The sequence below is a fragment of the Rhinolophus sinicus genome, chromosome 17 (genome assembly GCF_057876585.1).
Source record: "Rhinolophus sinicus isolate RSI-liver-muscle chromosome 17, RSI-T2T, whole genome shotgun sequence".
Taxonomy (NCBI): Eukaryota; Metazoa; Chordata; class Mammalia; order Chiroptera; family Rhinolophidae; genus Rhinolophus; species Rhinolophus sinicus.
The window spans coordinates 79,540,527-79,558,759 of NC_142517.1; the positions used below are offsets into that span (position 1 = coordinate 79,540,527).

Consider the following 18,233-nt stretch of genomic DNA (forward strand, 5'->3'; position numbering starts at 1 on the left):
CAGTGTTCTCCTTGCTGGGTTTCTAGGGTGGCAGCTCAAGGTGCCCACTCTCCATCTCAGACACATTTTTAAGGCTCCAGCTACCTCTGGAGAACAGAGGAGATTCCAGCCTCTTCCACTGGGGACCTAGAGGGAGTGGTCTCCCCATTTCTGGGGATGAACTGAGGATTAAGCCTTAATGTTCTTTTTAAATTTCCAAACCACAGCAGGGATAATCCCACCTGTGTTTTGTTTTTTAAACATTAAAAAATAAACCGAATTATTCACAAAAGAGTAATTTGGGCTGTCTTCAATAGGCTTAAAGTCACCTAGAAATTTATTTTGATCTTGAAATTTCTCCCTGGGCCTTGAAGAGTGTCTGAGATGATGTCTGCCTTCCCTTGTTGGTTCCAGAGGGATCCAGGCAGTTAAAGCACAGTTGTGTGACCAAACTGGTACCTAGCCCCTCCTGCCAGAAGAAAGCCTGCATACCCTCCACAGGTCTAATCTCTACAAAGACATTTGCGAGCTAGCTGTCTTTAGCTTATGGAGAAGATAGTTCTCTATACCTTAGGATTTTAGAGACAGAGGAAAAGAATTAGGAAGGGCATTAGGACAAAAGCTCCTCCCCATTTGTTGCTTGATGTCTTGTGTGTATTTAGTAGAGGATGGGTCCCTTTCTTTGTAATTAAAATAGAACAGGTAATGAGTAGGGGTACTGTATTAACATGAATCCATTCACACTAAGTTGCAAATGGTTGTTTTTTGTGATCCTCTTGGAGAACTAATGAAAATAAAAATGAAGAGGAGAAGCATATTTGGTAAAGTGAGGAGGTAACTCAGAGGGAAATGAGCATAGAAACTTAAAACTGGGGCCTTTGTGAGCAAGTTTGTTCTAACTCATAATTCTGGTAAGGCTGGCCTTATGTGAAAATGTTCCAGTAATGCTTCAACACACTGTTTCGTTTTAGTTATTTCCACATCATTGATGTAAAATGACACATAATATAGATGGTTACATCATTCTTGGTTTGTTTTCCTAATCCATGTCCTAGCTGTTTGATAGAAAAGCTGGAACAGGTTACAAAATAGAATCATAGTGTAACATTAAAAAAATATATATAGTAAAAAAAGGAAAACGAAAATGAGGGTTGAATTTTCTGATAAAGCCAGGGAAAGTTACTCAACAGAAATGTAAATCTTGGGTCCTGCACATTTACTAAAGGTGGTTCAGCTGTTTTAAGATATATTTTATCATATTAAGGAAGTATTCCATTGAATTCTTGTTTATTGATTAAGAATTGGTATTGAATTTCATCAAATGCCTTTTCAGCACCTGTGGAAATAGTCTTATTTTTTTCTCCTTATGTCACATTTTTGGAATAAATTACAGTTGGCCATAATGTATTATTACATTACATGATTCCAAATTCTGCTTGTCAAAATATTTTCTAGGATTTTTGCATTGATATTTATGAGTGAGTATTGTTAAAGAAATTACTTAGTGGCACTTGTTAAAGATGGTAAGGAAAACTTTATTCAAGAGGAACCATAACAGAGCACCATCAAATTAGCCCCACAAGTGGCACACCCAAAAAGGGGTCTCAATAGGCACAAGAGCTTGCTGAGGCAAAACCTGCTCTGTGAGGTGATCCCCCTCAGAGCAGTTCATATGCTATGGTCATGGCCAGTCCTCACAGCCAGTCAGCCTGATGTTCAGTCCCACTCTCTGATGTGCCAATGCAATCAAGGCTCAACTACAATAGAAAGGCACACACAACCCACACAAGGGATGTTCCTGGAGCACCCAGCTCAGGTGATCAGGTAGACTGCACCACTGGGCCCCACAAGACACCTATTACATCAAGCCACCCTGCCAATTCTGGGAGACATAGCAGATCTACCTAACACATAGAAACAAGCAGAGGAAGCCAAAATGAAGTAACAAAGAAACATGACAAAGAACAGGAGAATACATCAGAAAAACAACTAAATGAAATGGAGGCAAGCAATCTACCAGATGCACAGTTCAAAACATTAGTTATAAGGATGCTCAAGGGACTTAGTGAGAACTTCAACAAAGAGATAGTAAGCATAAAAACGGACATATAAATCACAAATAAAGAACCAATCAGAAATGAAGAATATAATAATTGAAATGAAGAATGCAGTAGAAGGAATCAACAACAGATTAGATAAAGCAGAGAACTAAATCAGTGATTTGGAAGACAAGGTAGCAGAAAACACCCAATCGGAACAGCAAAAAAGAAAGAAGAATAAAAAAAGAGAATAATTTAAGGGAGCTCTGGGATAACATGTAGTGTAACAACATTTGCATCGTAGGGATATCAGAGGGAGAAGAGAAAGAGATTGAGAACCTGTTTGAAGAAATAATGACTGAAAATTTCCCTAACCTGGTGAAGGAAATAGACATACAAATCCAAGATGCATAGAAAGTCACAAACAAGATGAACCCAAACAGGCTCACACCAAGAAATGTTATAATTAAAACGGCAAAGGTTAAAGACAAAGAGAGAATCCTAAAAGCAGCAACAGAAAGACAACTAGTTACTTATAAGGGAGCTCCCATAAGATTCAGTTGATTTTTCAACAGTAACTTTGCAGGCCAGAAGGGCATGAAATATTCAGTGATGAAAACAAGGGCCTACAACCAAGACTACTCTACCCAGCAAAGCTATCATTTAAAGTTGAAGGAGAGATAAAGAGCTTCCCAGAAAAGAAAAACCTAAAGGAGTTCATCACCACCAAACCAGTATTACAAGAAAAATTAAAGGGATTTCTTAAACAAGAAGTGTATGTGTGTGGGGTGTACATAAATATGTATAATAAAATGGCAATAACTACATACCTATCAATAGTCACTTTAAATGTAAATACATTAAATGCTCCAATCAAAAGACGTAGGATAGCTGAATGAATAAGAAAATAAAATCCATACATATGCTGTCTACAAGAGACCCACTTCAGATCAAAAGACACATTCAGACTGAAAGGAAAGGAGTGGAAAATTATATTTCAGGCAAATGAAAAAACAAAAACAAAAGCTGGGGCGGCAATACTTAGACAAAATTGCCTTTAAAACAAAGGCTATACTAAGAGACAAAGAAGGACATTTCATAACTGTAAAGGGATCAATCTAACAGAGGATATAACCCTTGTAAACATGTATGTGCCCAACATAGGAGCACCTAAATATATAAAGCAAATATTGATGACCATAAATGGAGAGATTGACAGTACTACAGTCATAGTAGGGGGCTCTAACACCTCATTGTCATCAATGGATATATTCTCCAGACAGAAAATCAATAAGGAAACAGCAGCCTTAATGACAGATTAGACCAGATGGATTTAATTGATATTTTTAGAGTATTTCCCCCTAAAGAAGCAGAAAATACATTTTTGTCAAGTGAACCTGGAATCAGCATTATTTATAATAGCTAGGTTATGGAGGCAACCTAAGTGCCCACCAATGAATAATCGGATAAAGAAGTGGTATATATATACATATATATATATACACACACACACACAATGGAATATTACTCGGCTGTAAAAACGAATGAACTGCTACCGTTTGCAATAACATAGATGGACCTAGAGGTTATAATGCTAACTGAAATAAGTCAGACAGAAAAGGGCAAATACCTTATCATTTCATTTATCTATGGAATCTAAAGAACAAAATAAACAAACAGACAAAACAGAAACACACTCATAGATACAGAGAACAAACTCATGGTTGCCAGATGCGGGGCTGGGTGAAAAGGATGAAGGGATTAAGAAGTACAAATTGGTTGTTACAAAGTAGTCATGCGGATGTAAAGTGCAGAATATGGTATATAGTCGATAATATTGTAATAACTATGTATGGTGTCAGGTGGGTACTAGACTTATTGGGGGATCACTGCATAAATTATATAAATGTCTAACTACTATGCTAGACAGCTAAAACTAATATAACATAATATTGAAAGTCAGTCATAATTGAAACATAAAATAAATTAAAATTTGAAAATGTATTTAAAAAGGAATCACCATCATCATCATCACCATCATCGTTTCTAACTTAACAGTAGCACTTTCTGTGTGTTAAGCAGTGCTGTAGGTTGCTCATCACTAAGCACCCCATGTGGCTAGGTACTATGATTTTTCCCATTTGGCAGATGAGAAAACTGAGGTGCACAGATGTTAAGTGTTTCACCTTGAACTAGTAACTAGCTGAGCAGAACTTAATTCCAGGCTCCAGAGTCTACCGTCTTATGCCCAGAAATTTAGTTTGACATGAAACCGAATTGTGAAAAACATGGCAGGGGTAAATAAAGAATTTTTTTTCAGGTCCCTTACCTGATTTTCTTTAGGATTATCTTGGCTTATTTTGTGGAAACTTGCATGCATGGCAGAAATAAACCTCACTAGGACAGAATTCTAAAGTAGTGTGGCTTGCAGTGCAGATGTCCTCTAATAAAAATGAGAGAATTGGGATTTGTCAAAGAGAGCAATTATGGGAGGATTATTTGTATTACCAAAACATCTAGTACCTTAAAGGATTTCAATAGTCAATTTCCTTGAACAGTAGCTGTCCCTATCCTCCATTGTAGGGCATTTAAAATATTAAGCAAATTATTATAGGTTTAATTAGTCTGAAACATTGTATAGGCTTACCTACTAGGAATGAAAAGTTTGTGAAGGTAACTGCGTTATACACGAATTCTCTTCAACTAACATTTTCATTATACACATTCTTTAAATGAAGAAGCAGTGGATTGTGGTGTGTGTTGCCAGAATTTCTGATCAGGCTACGCTTGTATGTGTGTCCAGTGTGCTACAAATCCAGAAAGAATTTTGTAGTGCGAACAGAAAGAGAAAGCTTGTTTTTCGGTTGTTTTATTTTTCCATGTCTGTGTTCCCAGTTAAGTGCAAAGTCTGCTGAAATACATGAATGCTGACAGTTTTTAAGGAGCAGTGAGAGCCAGCGCATGCATGCAAATGCCGACATCTGTTCCAGTTTGTAATTGGTGTAACAGCCTTTGCTTACTGCAGAATGACTGTGATCATGACAAAAGTTCCTTTTAACTTATGTAACCATATGTCTTGGATCATGTGTGTTATTTTTCTAGTATTTCAGATCTTTTCTTAAACACCACTGAGGCATAGTTGAATTAATGTGTATCAAAGGGAGAAAATAAAAGACTAGCTCTAAGAGACTTTGCCACAGTAAGAATAATTTAAGAAAAACAGGCATTTAATTTTCTTTTCTAGAAGTGAATTCTAGAGATTTAGTAAAAAAGGTACTTTGAGGACTAGACTAAGATATCTACATAATTTGCAGGGCTGAGCACAAAACAAAAATTGAAGGCTCCTGGTCCAAAAAGCAAGAAAAAAATGCTGTTAAAGGTCCTAATATAAATTGTTTTCCTTTCTTTCACTGTTTCTCTCTCAGCTTGTCTTGGTGTCATTATATTTGCTATTTAATGTCATTTAGGTAAAAAAAAATTAAAATTTCAAATTATTGACATGAATTTTACCATTTATCTTTATATTGTGCAGTGATAGCTTTAAATGCATATGTAAGAGTCTTTAACTTCTAAGCAGAATCACTAAAATCAGTTTCTGTTTTTTAGTTCATACATGCATATGTATTTCATTCTTACCAGAATAGTGGAAATGCACACAACTAAACTTTTTACTTCATTTCTTGATACGTGCACATTCTACCAATACTCTGCCTTCGACTTGCTTATGAGTGAGGAAGAACTGAAAAGAAAAGGAACTAGAGGTTGCTCTAACTTTCTTTTTGCATCATCAGTTTCAGCATAAGTAATTGGTGAATACAAGAAGTAACATGAATAGGAAAGGATATGATAGGATTCCTTGGTCATATGTTTCTTAAAATGCCATTGCCTTCTTTCTACATTGAACCACGTTCTGGTGTAATGGAAAGTGTGGCCTCACAGCTCTCAGGGCACCCCTCCTCACCCCATTACTCAGTCATAGATGTAATATGTTTACCTCGTTCTACATTTGAGTTGTTGAGCTCCTAGACATCCTAGGTGCTTTGGAATGCTAGGCTAATGGGGCACCTGGAATGCTATATGTGAATGGAAGGAATTGCAGTTTTGCGTATTGTTCCTATCTCCTCTGCTCCCATGCATGCTCCATTGTCCCATTGAACTTCCCTCGCAAAATAAAAATTCAAAGACAAAAGTATTATGAACTTCAAGATGGTGACAGCAGGTCATTAAACCAAGCTTGGGGCCCTTTGGAACATGGGACCCTGTACAACTAACTGTATATGTTGCATGCCCATGAAGCTGACACTGCCTCAGTGACCTCATTTACAAATCAGGGTGGTAACGATATGTGTCAGGTAAGATTGCCATGAGGAGTAATTAAGTTATGAATGCAAAGTGCTTAACGAGTATCTTGCACATACTCAACACACAGCAGTTTTTTAATACCTATATCACTCTATATCCCACATAAAATGAGGAAATGGTTATTGTATTCCTACTAGGAAACTTGACTTAGGTCATGCATTCCTTATATAAGCTTCACTAAGCAAGATATGCTCAAACACATGAGACTCTGAAACACAATGAATGCTCCTTTATCTGTGTTGTGGTCATGAGGCAACCATAAGATAAGCAGGTAAAGCTCCAAGATCTGTTCAAGAGGTTACCTGGTTTACTCCATGTAGTGCAATTGCTGAGGCAGTAACAGGGCTGTGTGGGGTGTCCAGAAAAAGACAAAGGCTGGAGTCATTAAAGGTAGTTGAATTGCCAGGTTGCCTCTGGCTGAGAATGAGGTCAGCTCTCTAAAGCCTTGGGCAGAGATAGCCTCTGTTCCAAGCTCATTGAGGGGAGATATTTGAACCCAGGATGAAAACAAAACAAAGATGTGAGATCTGCCTGAGCAAGTAGAGGTGAACTCGTGTTGACTACAGCATCCAACTGAAACTTGGAGTAGAATGAGTTTCTGGCTCCAGTTACTGAAGAAATATTGTAGATAATACCCATCAATTAGTTAATCTAGTAGAGCTGCTTATAAAAAGCTATTTAGTGTGCCCAAAGTATATTTGGCTTATTTATATGTATTTAAACCAAGCATTCATCTTGGAAACAAAAAAAGATTATTTGATAAATTATTAGCTCATTGAGTTAGCACATGCTGATTTTTAAACGTCATTTTATTCAAAACCCAAATATTTTTAAAAGAGATTCTCTGTTAATTTATTTTCCATTGGCATATTTTAGGTGAAAATTATACCGTGTTTCTCTGAAAATAAGACCTAGCCAGACCATCAGCTCTAATGCATCTTTTGGAGCAAAAATTAATATAAGACCCAGTCTTATTTTAACATAATGTAAGACTGGTTATAATATAATATAATAATAATGTAATGTAATATAATATAATACCGGGTCTTATATGCTATAATATAATATGATATGATATGATATAATATGATATGATACCAGGTCTTATATTAATTTTTGCTCCAAAAGACACATTAGAGCTGATGGTCTGGCTCGGTCTTATTTTCAGGGAAACATGGTAGCCACCAAAAACTGTGACTTTGTTTAAAATTTCTTCACGAAAATGACTGGTTAGATATGATAACAGGCTGAGAAGTTATGAAAACAGGATAAAAATATAGGGCATTATAAATATTCATGTTTTCGCAAAGTGAGCAATTTCAGATCATACAATAGGTGACATGACACATGTGTCTTATGCAAGTAGGATTTGTCTTCTCTGATTTTAGTATTGGGATGACCTCTGTGAGGAAAATAGAATAGATATGATCTGATTTTTTAAAAAAAACTCTTTGCAGAGAAAAGGATTGATGAAAATGTGGCATGAATCTGTGTCTAGCAAGATTCTTTTAAGATGTCTCCCCTATTCCTGTCCATTTGGTTTTAAAAATCTGGATTTAATTTTCATTTTAAAAATTGAACTAAACTGGTCTCAAGAAGTATTAACTTTCTAAATTCCTGGGTCCTCTCATTCACTGTGGTTACGATGACTAAAGCCAGGGAACACTGAGTCAGGACATGGGTGTGCTGTCGCGAGTACTGCTCCTTCTCAAAGAATTTTACTGATAAATAATATTGTTATTGTTTCCAGATGCAGAGCCTAAATATCTGATTGTTGTGCGACCTGCTCCTCCTCCAAATCAAAAGAAGTCATGCTCAGGTATTTCTCGTTCATTCTGTTTTTTCTTTTATTAATTTTAAACCATGGCTTTTTAAAATCTCTTTTCTATCCATGCAGACCCAGTGCCATGAGGAGGCTTTAGCAATGTAGATTCGAATATATATATATAATTTGCACAGCTGATTAGAAGCGGGTCAACAGATTAGAAGCATAGCCTGATGGTAGAGACTGCCTGGGATCCTATCCCAGCACCACCAAATACAATCTACAAGGCTTTAGACAAATGATTGAAGCTCTCTCTGCCTCCTTTCCTCTGCATAATAGGGCAGTTGTGAGGATTCAATGAGTTCATGGATATACGAAACATAGGACAGGGCCTGGTGTCTAGCAAGGGCTCACTGAGAGTTGTTCCTGTTAATCTGTCTTTATTCTGTAGTTTATGAATTCGTGCCTGCTCTTGTGCCTTTCAGATTTTAAGGACAAAGTTTGATGTCTAACCTTTGCTGAAGGAGACTGTTTACATTTCAAAAGCATAACTCACTTATATGTGTGCTAAATGGATTGGAACCTAGTTTTATTTACTCTTGATCTCTCCCTGCTAAACCTCTTCTATTTAGTCAAACATAGAGGAAAGACTCCTTTCGTAAAAGAGCAACACAACCCCCAGCTTCCCAGGCCTAGGAAGTCTTGAAACAGGAATGTAGATACCATGTGAATAAGTGAATAGAAACACTGCTACATGATGAAAGGAAGATTAAAATCCCTCTCGAAATTGTCTCAATTTCACTACTAACATTTCTTCTCAGGTCAAATAAGCAGGCTATAAGGACAGAGCAGCCGAAATTGTGAATATGCTTTTACCACATGATATCATAGCTTCTTAACTCTGTAGATAGAGTTGATCTTTTTTTGCTTTTCTTTTTCATTTTTTTAGTGTGAACTGTTTTCAAAATAATTATTTCCTAATCATACTTATCTTTTATAGTACACTGGATGCCACACAAAAGAAGGATCTTTTTTGTTTTTTTGTTATATCTTTCTAAAGGAATGAAATGAGTGGGGAGAGCATAGGAATATTTAAGTATGCCTTGCAAATGGGCCCTTGGCAGCCGTGTGTTCCATCTTCTAGATGTATCAGCCAAGCCTGCTTACCATAAATCAGTTGCCACAATCCCCTCCTTTCCCAACCTTCTATTGTTTTCCACTTCTTTTAAGAGAAACAGTAAATGGTCAAGCAATTTGAAAAATTTAAATCCCTTTTCCTGACCTTTTATATCATCCCAAAGCACAAGGGAAATTTCCATCACTCCTTGCAACTTGTTAGTGATGGTTGCCCAGGCAACTATCCATACACTTTAAAATAAAGGCACTCTCAATATTTCAAGACTCTATTTCAAAATATATAACAATAAAGTCAAGAAGCATGAGTCTGGTTCCATGGGATTCTGGCTGTATATTAATTGAACTGTTTCTTAATGAAAATATGATCATGGTACAAATATTGAAAAATATATAAGGAAAGTCAAGGGAGTGATTACACTTTAGTAACATTTTACAACTTCATTCATTTTGAGACTTCTATGACACTGGCCTTAGAAATTATTTTTCACTTCGTGATGACCAGCTCAGGAAATTGTTTCATCTTGCTCAGGATATACTACCCCACCTTTCCTTTCAGTCAGCGGATATAACTTTTGTTTTTGTAATCTACACTTGAGAGCAATGTAATGACTAACGGATTAGCTTCCATTCATTTTGTATTTGCATCTACCACATAAATTTTAATTATATAACCATTTTAATATTGAGATCCAAACTTAGTGAAATAATTGTGTGATGGTTATGTAAGCCTAAGGTTCCATTGGGAAAAGAAAAATGTATCTTTGGTCTCTGAGTGGCATTGACTTCATATATTGTGAGCTAAATCAATAATGTAGTAAAAAGAAAATCAGATTCCAATTCAGGAAACCTAGACTTGAGTCCTGACGTTACTTTTGGTGTCAGGTGTCCTTACCTAGGACACCCTTGAAACTTCTCTGGGCCTTATTTTTCATCTGTAAAATGACATAGTTGTATTACATTAATGAAAATCAATTCAATGGCGGAAAAAGGCATACTAGAATCACCTCAGGGCTTTTTCAAACTACATGTGCTCCCTACCCTCATCTCATTCTAATTTGCCTTCCTTGGGGGCCAGACTTGAACCCTTTGAATCACAATCATACAAGGTACTATTACCAGGTGTATCTGGAAAAGTATACAGAGGAGTATAAATGCATGTTTACAACATGTATTGTTAACAGCAAGTAAACAATAACGATCCTCCAACATTATCCTTGAAAGTTATTTCAAATATCTTAAAAATTCAGCTATGCTACAGTGAGGCAATTTGTCACCATTAGGTTATGTATATTCTGGACTCAGATTTTTCACTGGAATAACAATTTACAGAACTGAAATCTAGTAGAAGCAACAGTATGGCACAATTTTCAAGGGCATTTGGTTCAGATAACCTTCCCTAAGCTCATACAATGGGTACCTTCCTTCCTACCGGTTCCCATTGCATTAGATTAAGATAACACAGGTTCCTCCTATAGCAAATAGAACATATTGAAATGAAAGGGGTAATCCAACGGGAAGACAAAGCATATATGTTTTACGTTAGCTGTATGTAGTTTTATTAGGTGATTTTTTTCATGTATTTTTTATGAGCCAGTGTTGCTTTCCATGGCTGAGGATCTTTCCTAGTCTTTTTCACTGCCTCCATTCCTGCAGTTTCAGATATTTTTATAAATGAAAATATCTACCCCCTATATACTTGAAAAAAACCTACAGTGGCTCATCGGCATCTCTCTAGGCATTGCCCAAATCCAATTAGTCCCATCAGCACAACTGTGCTTCCTATATTATTCCTACTTTTCCAGCATTATTAAAAACATGTGCCTATTTTCCATTTAGATACTCACTGTAGAAAATATTCTTATTGTAATGATATGATGGGGATTTTACAATCCCAAGTAGGTTCTAAAAAAAAGAATATAACCTACAATCTATATGGTAAGCTTTTTTTTCTCTTCTTAGATGTCATTTCACAGTAATTCACATTCCCAGGAAAGAAAATAAAAGTTCTTTTATTTTGTCTGCAAAAGAAATGAAGTGAAGAGTGTGTGCATATGCATACACACATATATGTATATGTGAATATGCATGTGCAAATGTGTGTGTTTTTTTATTTCACTGGTAATAGCCAAGCCCTCCATATTCATCCCTGACCCATAAGAAATTAAAAACTAGGTATAACTGGATATAGTTTATATGCATACATTACACATATATGCACATATACATAACTACACACTACATATATACACACACAATTATCAAAAATGGATATTTCATTTGCTTCATGCTTAAAGTCATTGTCAAAGAATTAGTAATATGTGTGTGTTATATGAAAAGAAAACGAACTTAATAGTTTTATACTCATCATCTTGCCAAGTCATCTTTATGCATTTTACCCCGGTCATAAAAATATATTAAATGTTACCAGAATTAATCAGTATGTTACCTCCACAGGTAAAACACGCTCTCGCAAACCTCTTCAGCTGGTGGTTGGCACTCTGACACCGAGCTCAGTCTTCCTGTCCTGGGGATTCCTCATTAACCCACACCATGACTGGACATTGCCAAGTCACTGTCCCAATAACAGGTAATTCACCCAAGTGGAAGACTTTATTTTTCATCTGAAAAAGAGTGCTTGCTTTTATTAGTGCTTGTACATGCTTTAGAAGAATGTATAAATATCAGGAACATCAGCATTTACAGGTCACCTCTTAGCTGTTCAGCCTATTCCAGGTGTGAGGGGAAATAAAAATAACCTAAGTTGGGGGCCCTAATCTTAAGGGAGTTACCACCTACCTGAATAGAAAACACATGCAGGTATTTTTCTTCTTTCCAAAGAATAAACTACAAGGGAGAATAAGCCAAATAACAAGTGGGGAGTATCGTCGAGAAGTGTAATAAAAACTCAGAGGATGATGCTAAAGACAGGAAAGACTGTTAAAAATTGGAAATGTTGCTATAGTATATATACGTACATACACACACACACACACACACACACACACACATATATATATATATATATATATATTTATATTTATATTTATATTTATATTTATATATATGTACATACAATGAAATAGTCTGTGACCAAATATAACTAATGATGTACACCTACTTTATTGACATGGAAAGACATTTATTTTCCATTGAGTAGTATAAAATTACAACGAGGCATGATTTCCTCATGTAAAACTGTTTGTGTGTATACATGTTGTTATACCACATTTATGGGAGATTTGTGGAACTCATCCACGTGTTAAGAATGATTAGGGATGGCCTTTTTGGGTGACTTTTATTTCTCCTGTGCAGTATTCTGTACAGTGTGAAGTTTTTACAAGCATAAGCAGTTTTATAAAAGTAATAAAATAATTTTTAAAAGCAAAAAGAAAAGTTGGAAAGGTTGATCTTGAACTGGAAAAAGATGGATCTCTGATCTGACAATTGAAGAAGGGCTAGCAGCAGTAGTTCTCAAAGTGTGGTTCCTAAACTAAGCACCATTCACATCAGCCTCACCTGGAAACTTGTCAGAAATGGAAATTCTGAAATTATGTAGGTAGTGGAAATTTCTTAAAGTAATCCTTAAAAAAATTTTTTAATTAGTTTCAGGTGTACAAAACAATGTAATAGTTAGACATTTATACCCCTCACAAAGTGATAACCCTCCTCCCCCTCTGACATCATATATATCTGTTACAATTCCATTGACTCTATTGCCTATACTGTACTCCACATCCTGTGACTATATGTATGTTAAATTATAGTCGGCATTCATTATTATTCAGCTTCAGCTTCAGGTGTACACTGAGGTGGTCAGGCATCTACACCGTCCCTGAAGTGGTCTCCCTAAGACAAATGTCCATTGGATACCCTACAAAATCTTTACATTATTGATTATATTCCTCATACTGACTTTTGTATCCCCGTGGCAATCTTGTGGTTATGGATTGTGCTTTCTAATCCCCTCACCTTCTCCCTCATCCTCACCCCCCTTCCAGTAGCAACCCTCAGCTTTTTTCCTCTATGTCTCTGAGACTGTTTCTGATTAGCCTGTTCATTTATTCCTTTCTTTAGATTCCACATATAAGTGAGATCATATGGTATTCGTCTTTCTCCACCTGACTTATTTCACTTAGCATAATGTTCTCTAGGTCCATCCTGATCGTTGCAAATGGTAAGATCTCATCCTTCTTTATGGCGAGCAAACCATTTAACTTTCCAATTTCACTATCCCACATCATTTGAACAGGGAAATAAAATAGCTTACTCCTCACTGCTCGACGAAATATCTCTGAGATAATTCATCAAATATAATGATAAAGAGGCTCTACTATATTGACATAAAGTAAAAGTAGATTCACTTCCTGCTTTTTCCACATGATGTGTAAACCATTACAGCCAGTATTTCCTAATATGGAAATATTCCCTCATACCTTGAGGTTTGCTTTTTTTAAAAAATAATTTTCTGATATTTCATCAACTGCCAAATTATGGAAACATTCATAAATGAGGCTATATTTATTTAATTTCTTTGTATATTTAGTTTTATGTAGAATCTAAGTATCCTTAGTATTTGACGATCATTTCTTACTAGGTGTGAACACAAGGGAAGAGTGTATTTGAATTCTGTAGCATGGTGATAAAGACATAGAATTAATGCCTTTTTTACTTCCTATTAAAACCTTACATCTGCTTGTGAAAAAGAAAGAAAGAAAGAAAGAAAGAAAGAAAGAAAGAAAGAAAGAAAGAAAGAAAGAAAGAAAGAAAGAAAGAAAGAAAGAAAGAAAGAAAGAAAGAAATGGAAAATCTGAAGTCCGCCTCCAGACCTACTGAATCAGGAACTCTGAGAGTGGGGCCCAGGAATCTGTATTTTCAGGAAGCCCTCCAGGTGATTCTGACGCTCACTGAAGTTTGAGAATCATTGGGTTAGAAAACTGGAGAGATACACACAGGGAGAGATGTAGGCAGAAAAAAGGCACAGACTTGGAAATGAAGCTAAAATCTTCTTAGGCAGAATAGAATAAGTAAAACCTTTTTTAATGACTGCCATCCATCCATCCAACACATGAATTTGGAACTGTTTGTGTGCAGGACACTGTGTGCTAAATGCTGAACCATAATTCTAGATAGGGTATAAAATATTTATTTATCATAAATACTACAGTGGTTTCCCAATTCAAAACTTAGCATCTGATAGGCATTCAAAAATTTCAAGCTTCAGCCAAGGCATTTTACTTAAAAAGATTTTTTATTTTGAGTATACTCAAAGTGATTTTTAAATTTTAGAAGTTTCCTTCCTTTTTTTAAATAAGAAATTTGTTATTGAAGTAGAATAAACCCAGTAAAATGCACAGATCTTAGGTGTACAGTTTGATCAGTTACAAAAATTGTGTATAATCATGTATTTTACATCGCATCAGGAAATAGAACATTTTCATCATCCCAGAAAGTACCTTCCTCAAGAAGCAACCACTGACTTGATTTCTATCACCAGAGATTAGTTTTGTCCACTCTAGAATTCCACAAAAATGGAATTATACACTATATTCTTTTTATGTTTCTATCTTCTTTCATTAGCATATTTTGAAATTCATTCATGATATTACAGCTATCAATATTTCATTTATTCTTTATTCCTGAGAAGTATTCCTATATGTGAATATTCCAGAATTTATATATCCATTCTCTTGCTGGTGGATACCTGAATTGTTTCTTGATTTGGGTTATTACAAATACAGATTTTATAAACATTTTTTTTGTATAACACTTTAGAGACATATCTTTTAATTTATCTTAGATAAATATCTAGAAGTAGAATTGGTAGTTCACAGGAAAAATGTATATTTAATGTTTTTTCACTTTGTTTTGTTTTTGCCTAACTTTTCCATTTACACTCCTACAAGCAATGTATGAGAGTTCTGGTTACTCCACATTCTTACCAGCATTTTGTGTTGTCAACATTTTTCATTTTAGTTATTCTAGTGTAGTCATATCTCATACCATTTTGATACGCATTTCTTTTGTACTAAGGTATTAAACACTGTTTCATGTATTTTTGGGCCGTATATATTTTTGTAGTATTTAGTTTTATTTGTCTAAATTGAACTAAAAGGAAAGACTTTCTAAAATGTTTATAAGCCCTCAAAAGTACCTTTCATATGACTTTGATTAGGAAATGAATTTAGATTAAGAAATCTAAACTAAGAATGAAAAAAATTAAATTTGCCTTCACATGCCCATTCCATAGTTCTGTAGGAAGAAATTCTTGGGGGGAAAAAAGCCGTGTAGAAGATACTGCCAAAAGCAAATTTTTTGAAAAATAATTTTGAGATATTTCAAAGAATCTGAAATATTTTATTTTCTCCACCACTAAACCCATAGCTATTTTGTTTGGAAAATAGACTCTTGAAAGAACATGCTTTCTTGTGATAATTCCAGTTTATAGTGGATTGATCCAATGTGCCAATGCTGAAAATGTTTGTTTAGCCTCTTATTAAAAAAGTAAGACAAAAAATAATAGGGAAGGGAAAGGAAAGGAAGAGAAGGGAAGGGAAGAGAAAGGAAGGGAAGGGAAAAAAGGGAAGGGAAGGAAAAGGAAGGAAAAGGAAGGGAGGGAAGGGAAGGAAGGGAAGGAGGGAGGAAGGAAAGAAGGAGGGAGGGAAATTTGTTATACTTGTAGCAAAACACAGTTAATTTTAATGGTTACTCAGCTTGCTTGATATATCTGTGAGGTGTGACGGGCCAGCCGTCACGAGTCGATGGGTTCCCGAATGGGGGAGTGGGAATGAATAAAAGACACTCTCACATATGATGGCGATCGCGGGACTTCAGTGATCCTGAAGACACTAAGTTTATTTTACTGCACCCATATAAGCAGTTTGAGCACGTGCAAGTATGTATTAACATAACAAATGTAAATTCTTTAGCTTTCACATAGAGGATACAAAATTCACCGAAACTCACAAGTAATTATCTTATCAATTGCCCTGATAGGCATCAGCCTTCTGTGTCTGGGAACTGGCCGCTCCCACCAAATTCCTCAGCAGCTTACAAGCTCAAGATCCCCTCAGGTGCAGGCAGAGACAATTGCCTCAGGGGGAGGAAACAGGTAGCATAAACCGAGCCATTCTGCAAAGCTCAGAGTTTCCTGTAACCATGGCTCCCCACAGTGAGGTTCAGTAATGTGCAAATTAGCATAATTTGGATATGATTTTCTGCCCTGGCCCAAGCCTTTCCCTCAGTTTCACTTGGTCCGACTGACCTTCCATGATGGAATTTATCTAATGACTGATTGTAATTGATCGATGTTACGGTTTGACAGCACGAAGCAAAATGAATGTGGAGAAGGTATAGGAGCAGTTGACCTAATGGAGTTAGGATTTTAACCAAGGCAGTTGACTAAGGCCCAAGCTACTCAGACCATGAATGTACCTCACCCTTACCCCCTGGCTCCCACACCCTGGCTCTGCTCTTCTCAACAAATAGATGGAGTCATGCCTGTCAAATCACAGTATTTAAAATCAATAATTCCACTTAGAACGAAGTTTTAAAAAAAATTTTGATAATAGCATGTCAAGATGCTTGCAAACTTTCACACTTCAGTGAATGAGAGAATCAAGGTATACTTGACAGAAATAGGGAACTGTTAGGACATGACTAAAAGGGAAGAATTAAAGAGTAATGAGTAGTGGATTTCATTTACCCATGCCTCCTTTCTCCCTAGTTAGCGTAGTTAATAAAGAGCTGACATTTGAAAGTCTTTGTGTTGTTTGAGAAAAAATAGTAGTCCCTATTTGAAAGCTCTGGAAATACTGTACACAATAGAAGCAGCCAAATAAATCCACCAGAACAACTCTAAATTAGCATAATTAGAAGCAGACTTGGAGAAATTTACTCTCATATGCTCATGCAGATTTTTGGTGTTTTAGAATTTAGGCTAATCTAATAAGTTATAGTAAGCAATAATAGCTACAGAGAATGATTACTTCTCAAAAATTGGAAGATATAGCTGCAGTTTTCCTTCAGGAGTATCTTCTTACAAAACCATTGAAATCTGAATGCCCTTGGCCTACTACAGAAATACCAACTGGTGTCATTTTAATCCATTGAACTCTAATATTTGGCACCTTGTGTAAAGTCTGATTTAAAAAAAATTATTCCACATTGGTTTGTTGTGTAGCCTCATTTATCCTATGCAAACGCAAATAAGTTATTGGAAAAGCTTTTCCTTTATTCTTTGACTCTGGGCTTCTTATATCAAAGCTCCATGTAGTAAGATTCCTGTGAGAAAAACCTTCTTTTTTGTTTTATTTTGTTTGTTTGAAGCTTGGAAATATTGATGAAATGTCACTTTACCCTTTGTGGTACATGTTTCTATTCCTATTTGAATACGGTCCATATGAGTCTCCCATGTTTTTAGATCCTTCTCTGAGTTCACATTGGAGAGTAGATGTGCTTAATTGCAGTTTTTATTATTAATGGGCTTGGAATGGAAGAATGTCACATTTATCTTCAATTTGTCTAAGGTCAAAAGAAAACTTTCCAGATTGGCTCAAATGAAGAATAAAACATGTTTTTAACCAAAATTTATTTCACTATTAATAGCTTATTTTTTCCCTTCCCTTGTTTCCAACTTTTAAATCATTTAAGATTGTTTTAGTTCTCATTTCTTACCAACTTATTAAAGTTTAATGATTCATTTAGATATCATTTTCATGTTTCTAACACTTTCATATTGTACGTATTTACTCTTTTTTATTAAATTTATTGGCGTGACATTGGTTAATAAAATTATATAGGTTTTAGGTGTACTGTTCTATAACACTTATTTACTCTTAATGTAGAATGAGGGCCCTCCTTTCTGGCTGGCCTAGAGCAGGCTGTTGACTTTTTTTTTTTTTCCCCCAAGTTTATAAGAAGTAGATATTTTCAATGTCTGTGAATCTCACTTG

At 35.7% G+C, this 18,233-nt stretch overlaps 1 protein-coding gene across 50 annotated transcripts in view; it reads left to right on the forward strand.

Annotated features, from left to right (window-relative positions):
* The window catches only part of ABI3BP (ABI family member 3 binding protein), a 259,305-nt gene that overhangs the window by 92,413 nt on the left and 148,659 nt on the right, over positions 1 to 18,233 (forward strand). For all 50 annotated transcript variants that reach the window (XM_088793875.1, XM_074332670.2, XM_088793881.1 and 47 more), the window contains exons 3-4: positions 8,131 to 8,199; positions 11,737 to 11,869. In XM_088793875.1, coding sequence (XP_088650001.1) covers positions 8,131 to 8,199; positions 11,737 to 11,869 — 202 coding nt within the window. The remainder of the gene's footprint in view (positions 1 to 8,130; positions 8,200 to 11,736; positions 11,870 to 18,233) is intronic.